Source organism: Antrostomus carolinensis, unplaced genomic scaffold (assembly GCF_000700745.2).
Source record: "Antrostomus carolinensis isolate BGI_N321 unplaced genomic scaffold, ASM70074v2 scaffold7126, whole genome shotgun sequence".
Lineage (NCBI taxonomy): Eukaryota > Metazoa > Chordata > Aves > Caprimulgiformes > Caprimulgidae > Antrostomus > Antrostomus carolinensis.
The window spans coordinates 1-10,415 of record NW_010321079.1 but is presented as its reverse complement, the minus strand read 5'-3'; the positions used below and the strand labels follow the sequence as shown (position 1 = coordinate 10,415).

The following is a 10,415-nucleotide window of genomic DNA, read 5'->3' as shown; positions in this document are numbered from 1 at the left end:
TAGACAGGGAAACCCCACACTGTGTCCTCAACTTCAGCACGACTCCTAACCCTGGTATTGCCACTTTTTCTGTGGAAGAGGAGGCATGAAGGATTTTTCGAGGTGGAGAACCGCAGACAGCAAAAGCTCCTGGTTGCGAAGAAAATAAAAATCTCAGCAAGCGAGTAACTAACAGAGATGTAACAGCCCATCATCCAGGAGAGCGTGTCAGGGCTGTCACGAGAGCTGTCTCATCTTCACCTTGGAGGCTGTCTCTCACGTTTTGAATGTAACAGATGACACCCGACACAGGGACCTCTCTGCTACGCAATGTGAATGCTGCTGAGGGACAGGGATCCTCTGATGGGCACTTCTGCCATCTCCTACATCAGCTTCTGTGCGAAAAGTTTGCACCAACTTAGGGTCCATAAAGCTCAAAATTCCCAATCACTTGCTCTGCGTGCAGTCACCCTGCAGTGCAGACTTTTTGGCTACCAGCACTGAAATTTTTTATAATTCAGTGAATTTTAAGGCAGTGAATTTTCAATAATTCAGAAAATACATGGTAGCTCTTTCTCAAGAGCCAAGCATTTGCAGGATTCCCACAGCACCTACTCAGCCTGGGCAGAGTCCATGCCACGCTGGCACCAGTGGGACCAGCCCAGGGCACCGGCAAACCTCATCAAAGTCGAACATGGGCAGAAGGCAGCACTTCAGAACAGATTCTTAAAATCTAGTATGATGAATTCTGATGTCCACAGATGGCAACCTGTTTATCCACAGCACGTCTTCCTGAAACTTCCTTACCAACCCGATTTCAGCTTGAGGAAACAATCAAACCTTCCTGCCCTGCCCTCCCAGGCTGCCAAAGGAGTTCCAATTAGTGTCAATTGGGATAATAGCTCTATTTGCATTTTTAAGCTATTATTAGCAAGTTGTCAGTCAGCCAGTAATTTGTATCACTTTGGTATAATGAGCATTTAAATATTTAAAGAGAGAATGTTCCTTTCTAACACCCCCTTCCTTTTTGTGCTAAAATAATAATGGTTTTAATCAAAAGTAATTTGTATTAATATACATTTTGCCTCAGGTGTTCAGAGCGGTTTTCAAGAGCAGTGGTGAGACATGTTAAGTAATTCAGTTTATTAATACAGATAACTACTTCTATCCTCAACAGCAGCAGAAATGGAGGCTGCTTTTGTAGCCAGATCATTTTGGCTCTCCTCTTGGCTTCTGCAAGATGATTATGTTGTAGGAACTGAGGTGAGTTCCAATAATTTTAGGTACCTAAGATTATAATTCTCTAAATGACTATTTTGAACCCAATTACTCTGTCTTCTCCTTAGAGAAAACTCCTCAGTTAAGCACTCTGTATCACAAAAAGAAAAAAAGCACAAGACCTCTCTCCAGAGTGAGCCTGGAGCATGGGACAGGTCGTGTTTGTTAAATCAGCCAGGCAGCTATACCTTGCCATTATACCTCTGAGGGTGGCTGGGGGACATTTCCTGACACAGTTCAAGTCTAGATGTTCAGGTACACACAGTCTGCAGCTGTTCATCATCACATAGAGCTCATAAAACAACTGTCTTGGCCACTTACAGAAAAAGAAAGTCTTTCCAAATTTATATGATGTATGACATCTTACAATGTGTATTAAAAAAAAAAAAAAAGAGAGAAAGAAAGCAGAGGCATGTCCCCTAAGCCTTTCTGATGCACATCTCTAAAACTTCCTGGGATTCATAGTGTTTCCTCTGTATAACTATCTGAAATCCTATGATTCACATTAATCATGACAAAAATCAGAAAAAAATAAACCCCAACTACTTCAGAGGTAAAATTAACATTTTTCATTCCCCAGCACGGTATTATATTCTGTCTTCCCTAGAACTGGCACTTTATACCTGATATAACTCACACTTCTAACGTTTAATTTCAGAACTGTTTTTTAAATACTTTCAAATTGAATGCCTTCAGTACTAATGCATTCAACTCTCACCTGGAGCACGAGCACGAGAAGCTCTGCACAGTATCTTGTGAGAAAGAGTACCTAGATAGCTTTGTTTCTTCTCTGCTTGGCTTTATCCCCATTCTAATCACATACTTATTAAATTCCCTTCCATGAAGCGCACACACAAAGCCCACGACAAGCACGTGTGAAGGACAAGGCACAGGAGGAGGGATGGAGAGCAGCCTTCCCCAGGGATGAAGAGCTCGTTGGTGTGGACACGCTAACAGCGACTGCCATCTGCCGGCTAGAAAAACGAAATTTAAAAAAATTGTCCCTTGAAGAAGCCTCTCGATCCGAATTCAAACTTTGATGACTCTTTTTGGCCCGCTAGAGGAAACGTGTCTGCCTGTTGGCTTCCTTGGGTGCAGTGCAAGGGGCAAAGCTGCGAGGCTGCAGACCACAGCCAGCCCCAACCCACTCACTTGGGAGAAATATGAAGGTCAGGTGGACCTCAGGGTAGCGTTGACATCTTTTGTTGTAGCTCACAGGACGCTTAGAAGATCCAGATCTAACATACAGTGCACGAAAAACTAGCTGCCCAGCTAGTTCTCTCCTATTGGAAGAGTTTCCAGGCAGCTAAAGATGGGATGTGGCATTACAGAGAGGGGTGGGTGAAGTACCCCAAACAGATCATAGAATGGTTTGGGTTGGAAGGGACCTTTAAAGGTCATCTAGTCCACCCCCCCAACCCTGCAGTGAGCAGAGACATCTTCAACTAGATCAGGTTGCTCAGGGTCCTGTCCAGCCTGACCTTCAAGGTTTACAGGGTGGGGCTTCTACCACCTCTTTGGGCATCCTGTGCCACTGTTTCACCACCCTCATTGTAAAAAAATTTCTTCCTTATATCTAGTCTGAATCTCCCCCCTTTTATTTCAAAACCATTTCCCTTTGTCCTATTGCTAAAGGCTCTGCTAAAACATTTGTCCCCACCTTTCTTGTAGGCCCCCTTCAGGTACTGGAAGGCCGCTATAAGATCTCCCCAGAGCCTTCTCTTCTCCAGGCTGAACAATCCCAACTCTCTCAACCTGTCCTCATAGGAGAGGTGCTCCAGCCCTCTGATCATCCTCATGGCCTCCTCTGGACCCATTCCAACAGGTCCATGTCTTTCCTGTGCTGAGGATTCCAGAGTTGGATGCAGTATTCCAGGTGAGATCTCACCAGAGCAGCGTAGAGAGGCAGAATCACCTCCCTCAATCTGCTGGCCATGCTTCTTTTGATGTAGCCCAGGATACAGTTGGCTTTCTGGGTTGTAAGTGCACACTGCCAGCTCACGTCTAGCTTTTCATCCACTCGTACCCATAAGTCCTTCCCCACAACTTGGAAAGCAGCATGTACAAACCCTATTTATGTATCACCTCCCCTAGCTACCACCTCTACCAACATGCAAGGTACCAGAGCAGCATAAACCACCCCTCTGCTTCATCCTCCTCACGTCCCTTCTCTCCTTCCTCAAGCTTTGTAAATAAAAAAATTAAACTTACTAATTTAAATTTAAATTAATTAAAATTATTAAATTCAAATACAAATAAATAAAAACTTTGTGCATTACCTACAGCCAGAGGTACTCTCATTCAAAACTTTCCAAGACTTTCCTAATTGCAACCTTTGTGTCAATAACAATGTCTATGTAGGTATCGCAAATGTAAATAAAAAACAATAGGCCCTAAAATTCCAAGATGAGAAACCATGAGAGGCATCATGCAGGTGATGTAGGTGCTTGGCAATCCCTAGGAAAGTCACTGAGGAGCACACAGCTTACATTGCTGCTGAAATAAGCAGCCTTGCCTGCACTTCAGCGCCTCTCCCCTTTGTGGAGACTGTTCAACAGCCAGCTCAAACACAGGCTCACCTTATACCAAATCCTCCTTCAACAACTTCTCTCTCTTACTCACTCATGGGAATCAGACATTAGGTCTGCGTCAGAACAAAAGACTATGTCCAGCCCTCCAGGCTCTCAGTATAATTCTTTGGTATTTTACTTTTGACCACAGTTTACCATATTTTACCTCAGTTCTGAGTGGAGAAATGGAACAACCTTGACTGATGTTAACTCTGAATCTGCATAAAAGTGTAACACAGAGGAATTAGCTTCCACAGCAAAGCAAACACTGGTTCCCGCAACCTAGTTTTCCAGAAGCTTTTTTAAATCCTTAGTGAAAACACTTAAATATGCATCACCTTATAGATACTCATCAAATGACATTTCTCACAAAAAGGTCCTCCAGAAAGAGACTCCTCATATTCTCATAAGTAAAACAGGCTGCTTCTACACTTTATTGTGATTTTAAATAGTTTCAAACATTTTATATAGTTTCAAAACAGCTCACATAGAAATCTCTGCCTAATGGACCAAGGGTCCCCAAAGTCCTGTCAAGTGTTCCCCATCTCTTACATGCAATTTGTGTTGGGGACATTCTCTAGAGAGCCACTGTCAGGGATGTTTGGATGTGGACACAGTCAGTAAAGCTCCACACAAGCCAATTAACTGGGGGTTAAAATAGCAGGTAGGCTTTGTTAAAAAGATGAAGGGCATGGGTGTCACTGAGCAACCTTAAGCAACTGGTAGGTCCCATACACTGCAGTGCTCTCTTCAGAAGATACACTGTTTATTTCTCCTTCCTCAAAAGAGGGAGAGGTTGCAGTGAAAACATAATTTAATAATTTAATCAATCCAAAGCAAAAAGAATCAAATCAACAAAAACCCCCACACTATTTTATCCACTTTGCAGGAACCCTACAGTTCATGGGCTCCATGGTACCACCAAGAGGTCTCAGGAAGGCTTCTGGAAAACTGAAACGCAGGATTAGGGGGCAGTAATAAATAGACAACCAGTCGTTTTATGAAGATTTTAAAACAGAATTGCTTATATTTTAGCTTTTAAATAACAATTGGCTTTGGTTTCCTAGTCAAGAGTGATAATAAACTAGACTTCTGTCTTCAGAAGGAGCATGATGGTATTCAAGTCAATCGGCAGCACACGTATATTTTTGACCACCCTTATGTTTAAGTTACCTTTAAAAAAGCAGCCCCCATGCCTAAATAGTCAATAAAAAGTTGTCCTGGGTAAAAAGTCTTTTTTTTTTTTTTCAGTAGAGTATCAGAAGTTCTTGTGGTTTCTGAAGCTTTCCTTCCATTTTTCCAAGCAAGGTGTCTGATCCCATTGTCTTCAATGATGCTTTGTCTGACTAAAATCTACGGTTAATGGAGTTGGTTCACCACACAGTTGGCCACATGCAGTTGAGCAGCAACACAGTCTACCTTTTCATCATACAGGTGGAAAAACTCTCACAATAAGTGAAAAATTTCTTAAAATACCTAGTCATGCAACTTCCATCAGCCTGATACAAATCACCTGATTAACACTCTATTTTCAAGAATAACAAATACACTGAAAAATTGAAGCCCTTGATCTAGAAACAAAGATATAACTCTGCTTCTCTTGCCTGTTCTGCTCTTTAATAACAGTCTCAGTATTTTTAGCCTGCTGGTATATTTACAAGATTCAAAACAGCCAACTGGTGGCTTTACAGTAATGAATAAAATTTACATTCATTTAATTAACACCCAGCACCACCGCTACTATAAACTCTAGTAAGCATCTCTGCATAGCTATGAATATCTAAACACCTTTTGAAAGTCAGACCAAATTTCTCAGGAATGCTTAGAAAGACATTCATAATAGAATTATATAGCCAGACTATCCAAATCCCACAGCCAGGAACACAAGTCACTGAACAGCTAGGATCAAATTCTGCCCTGCTCAGAGGGCCTGCAGCAGCTTGCATTACTTTGCCTTATCAAGTCCTCAAAACAGAGCTCACATTAAAATATATTAAATGACTGCAAAGGAAATTAATACAATCAAGGTCACATATGGAACATAGCTGCCAAATAAGGTAGTTCCTTGTCCATAAAGTATTTTCCCATGTATTACAAAGTTTTGGTACAGCAAGGTGAATTTTTAACAGGAGACTAACCACACAAAGCTTTTATTTCCAACAGCATTGTCAAAATGCGTCTTAAAGACCATTTAAGCTTTAAGTTTGCATAATTTGTTTGTTTTTTTTTAAAGCAGAGTGCATGCAAATTGATTGCAGCACTTCTATTGGGGGATTATTTCAACAGCCTATTCTTGGGTAGCTGACTTGTAATGTTTCAAGGTGCGAGCAGAAGGATCAGTAGCTTTAACCCATCTAGGCATCCAGTAGTGGGGCAGCCAGTTGCCTTGCCCCGGGTAGTGCTTTTCAAAGATCTGGCGGTAATAATAACTTTCTTTTGTTTTAGGAGGATTGAAAGGATATTTCTCTACTGCCTTTTCCAGCAGAAGGTCATCAACCTATAGACATAAGCAAAACTCAAGTTAAGCTGCAAATACATTTAACTTTTACAAATCAATTTGCTGCAAGTTAAAGACATACAAGAATTCACCAATCACTGAATGCACACAGGTTTGGGTTTGTGGTTTGGTTTTGTTTTTTCAGAAATTCTATTCTAGAGGCAGAGGTTTCTGACAGGTGAATTTTTGTCATAAGCTCCCTTCATCTTTATGAATGCATAACTATACTTCCAGTTCTCCAATATTTTTCTCGGCATTAAATGTGAAGCCCATTTCTCTTTGGGTTACAATCACCTTTGCTAGTAACTCACAAAAACCATATTTCCTATCCTTCTTTTTGCTGTGAATCAACCGGAACAACTTAAAACAGTCTTTTTGCCATGTAAGCGGCTTCCTGGTTTTTTTTTTCAGCTCACGAAGAGCTGTTGACTCTGCTTGTATAACCAAGCTCTTAGCAACAAAAGACCTGGGATGCAGAGACAAAGACACCTGCAGTTGCTAAGCTGGCTAAGAAAGGAAAGATGAATAGTTGCACCAGTTGAGGCAATTTCTAAAGCAGCTAGCTTCTACTGCCAGCATGCTGTCTAACTCCTCACAGCCATGAAATAAATTTGCCCCTACTACACCAATACAGGCAGCACAACACCGTTGCCTGACCCAACTACTTTCTTGCCTGTGGATATACAGAAAGAAAATGGGAAACAAGCAGTTGGTGGGAGGACAGACAAGCACCGGTTCACAGGCCAGAGTACACGTATTTCTGCAGAACAGAGCTCTGGTGTAATGTGGGTGTTATTACTTCCTCTCAATGATTACTACACTAGAGATTATTATCCTTTGTCCAAAGCCAAGACACTGTAAGTCTTCACTTGTTAGCAATGCAAGCAGGGGCTTTAAAAAGCAAAAGGGCTTAGCTAGGCATGGCTGGGAAAAACGAATGAAAGGACATTATAAAGTCATTATGCTGTTACTCAGCTGCAGAGTAAGTTCATGCAAGTGCCTTCAGCTGAAGCAGCTGCTTTGCCTGTAACCCAGAAATTGTATTTGCCAACACACAATCTAATTTGCAATCCACATACTTAAATGATGTTCATTTCCTCACACAGTCATTTCTATCAGGCTCTAGCATTTCTTTGTATCTAGGATTTCAAATGCCTTTAACCAACTCAGATAGCTAGACGACTATTGATTAAAGTTTATCTTGCTCCTCCATCATAAAGTTCAGGTTACTGTCATACCCAGATTTATTCTCCCAAACAAGCATGTGAGTTGCCTCCCCTTGGCAAACATACCTAATACAACTAAATGTGAAAGACACAAAAAAAAAAGTGGCATTGTACCTGTTGATCAATATAGTCCTGAAGAATAGAAAACCAGGATTTCTTTACTGATGCTATACCATCACTGAAAGCTTCTTTGGGTCTCCAGAGAATTTCTTTTGGAAGCAAATTGGAATCTTCAAAGGATTGTCTTAAAAGGTATTTTTCAATTCCATTCTGTTCGCAGAACAACAAACAACATCATGAGTCTCAGGAACTACAGTACAAAGATCTGGCTTTAAATACTTAAAAAGTGGTTTCCTTTCAGAAGGACTGGTTCCCAGGAGTTCAACAATCCAGCAAAATATTTAAGAGCATGCTTGACTTTGGGTAGAGGACTTAACCACTGAATTCAGCAATTTGGTCATGCTTGTAACATGTATCATTGAATTTGTAAACTTACACTTGGGTCCAAGCCTAGTTTTACATACCTTTGGGATTCTCAGTTCTGCTGGTAGAGATAAATAATAAGAAGTAAACCGATGATCCAAAAATGGGACTCTCAGTTCAAGACTAAACGGGGGGAATAAATAGAAAAGATACTGAATTAATCCAACAAGTCATCTACTTATAAATTCCGTAACTGTTACACTTTCCCCATCTTTCACATAAACACAAAGTTTTCTGCTATTCCTTAGAAGAAATTTCACTTGCATATTCATGACTATCTGCATTTAACTAATCAATTTGGAAAGAAAGCATACGGTCCGCACAGATTAAATAAAGATCTCACAATGTATGATGCCATCTGCTGGACAGCTTCTAGCACAATGATTCAAAGGCTGCAGTCCTGCAGGATTTGCAATAACCGTTGTTCCACATAAGCAAAAACACATTGAAAAAAATCCTGTTGCCCCCAAAGAACTACAAAGTTGCTCACTGGGATTTGCATCAGCATTTGTAAAATATTACAGAACCATGCAAGGATTTCTGCTTTCATTTCTGAAATCCACATTTCTTCGTGTTTTCAAGAAACTTTCATTGTTTTGTTGCCCAGAAAGACACCATTAAGCTACTGACTACTGATCCTGCAGCAACTGCACAATCTCTGTTCTATATCAGTGTCAGAGATACATGTACAAAGTCTCCCTGCTTACATTCTTATGCATACCACGGTTCTAAGGACAGTGAAGGCAACAAATAAAATTACAGTAACTGTGTCTTTAGCAGGAAGAACCCTTCAGTGTGTTTCCTCAAGAGACATTATGCTGGCTAGCTTCAAAGTTAAATGGAGAAGTTACACTGCATTCTAGTAATTTCATTGTCTCTGTAGCTTCTCTTCTGATAAAAAGCTTCAACTACTTCAGGTAATACCCACCTTACAAAACAAACAAACAAACAAAAGATTACAGCTTTCACATTTCCAAAGCAAAAGAAAGAAACAGAATAAAAACAAACAAACAAGAAGGAAGAAAAATCAGTTATTTTTTTTAACTCATAAAGTTACTTTCATCCTTTGTCCTATCATTTCCTCTCTACTCTTAATTCCTTTCCCTTTTCTCCATAAACCTGAACACCTTAAATTCAGCTTTATTTCATTAATACAAGGGTTCTTTCTTCCTAGCAGTGCTGTGAAGGTTACCTCAGCTTCTCTTCAAGAAATGGCAACTCTCCAAAGAAGAGCAGCCAGAGTGTGATATTAAACAGCCTTGAATATTAAACAGCCTGTGGCCAAACTTTTCAGCACAAAACAAATTATGAGGCAAACGGCAGGTCTCCTGCACCTTATCCATCTTTTATATAGGAAAGAGAAATATAAAAAGGTTATAAAAACCTGGGCAAGTCATTCTGTGGCTGGATCAATATACAACACAAATTTCCTGATAGGTAAGTTGTTTGCTTTGCCAAAGGTACCATCTTTTTCTCATCTATAACCAGCTTCTCAACAATACTCTCCTTTAATTCATGCATTTCTTTAGCAAAATAATGTTATTTTCTGCAATGTAAAATTTGGTGATTGTTTATGCTATCAGTCCCACAGACTGTATCCTAACATCTCTTAATTATAGTCAGCTACGTCAGTCAATGCACACACTTTTCTTTTTCAGTTTATTTTTTAATTCTTCATATGCAAGCTGATTATCAGATTCAAGATTCCTCTTTGTCTAAATCTCAAAAAACCCAAACTCAAATACAAGTCTGCCTTCCTTCCCTTACTCCTCACATTTATATTTCTACTTCACTGCTTCTATAAAGACCAGTACAATCCCAGACAAAAGAGAATTCCTGCATTAGTTGTCAACACAGTGGGCTCCAGTCACGGAAGACTGGATTAAATGTTGCAGAGTGGTATGCTGTTGCTCAAATTCCTTCAGGCTACAAATTAAATTTTAAAATCATAGAATTATTTAGGTTGGAAAAGACCTTTAACATCATCAAGTCCAACCATTAACCTAGCACTGCCAAGTCCACCACTAAACTGTGTCCCCAAGTGCCATATCTACATGTCTTGTAAATACCTCCAGGGATGGTGACTCAACCACTTCCCTGGGCAGCCTGTCAATGCTTGACAACCCTTTCCATGAAGAAATTTTTCCTAATATACAACCTAAACCTCCCCTGGTGCAACTTGAGGCCGTTTCTTCTCATCCTGTTGCTTGCTACTTGGAAAAAGAGACACCTACCTTGCTACAGCCTCCTTTCAAGTAGTTGTATAGAGCGATTAAGGTCTCCCTTCAGCCTCCTTTTCTCCAGACTAAACCACCTCAGTTTCCTCAGCCACTCCTCGTAAGACTTGCACCCTAGACCCTTCACCAGCTTCACTGCCCTTCT

General features: G+C 40.5%; 1 protein-coding gene across 1 annotated transcript; it reads right to left on the bottom strand.

Annotated features, from left to right (window-relative positions):
• Positions 1-5,892: 5,892 nt before the first annotated feature.
• LOC104526350 (asparagine synthetase [glutamine-hydrolyzing]-like) lies at positions 5,893-8,156 on the bottom strand (the record flags this gene model as incomplete). Its single annotated transcript, XM_010169783.1, has 3 exons — positions 5,893-6,324; positions 7,665-7,820; positions 8,075-8,156. Coding segments are annotated over 3 exons (448 nt in total), but the record flags the coding sequence as incomplete, so codon positions are not given.
• Positions 8,157-10,415: the final 2,259 nt, after the last annotated feature.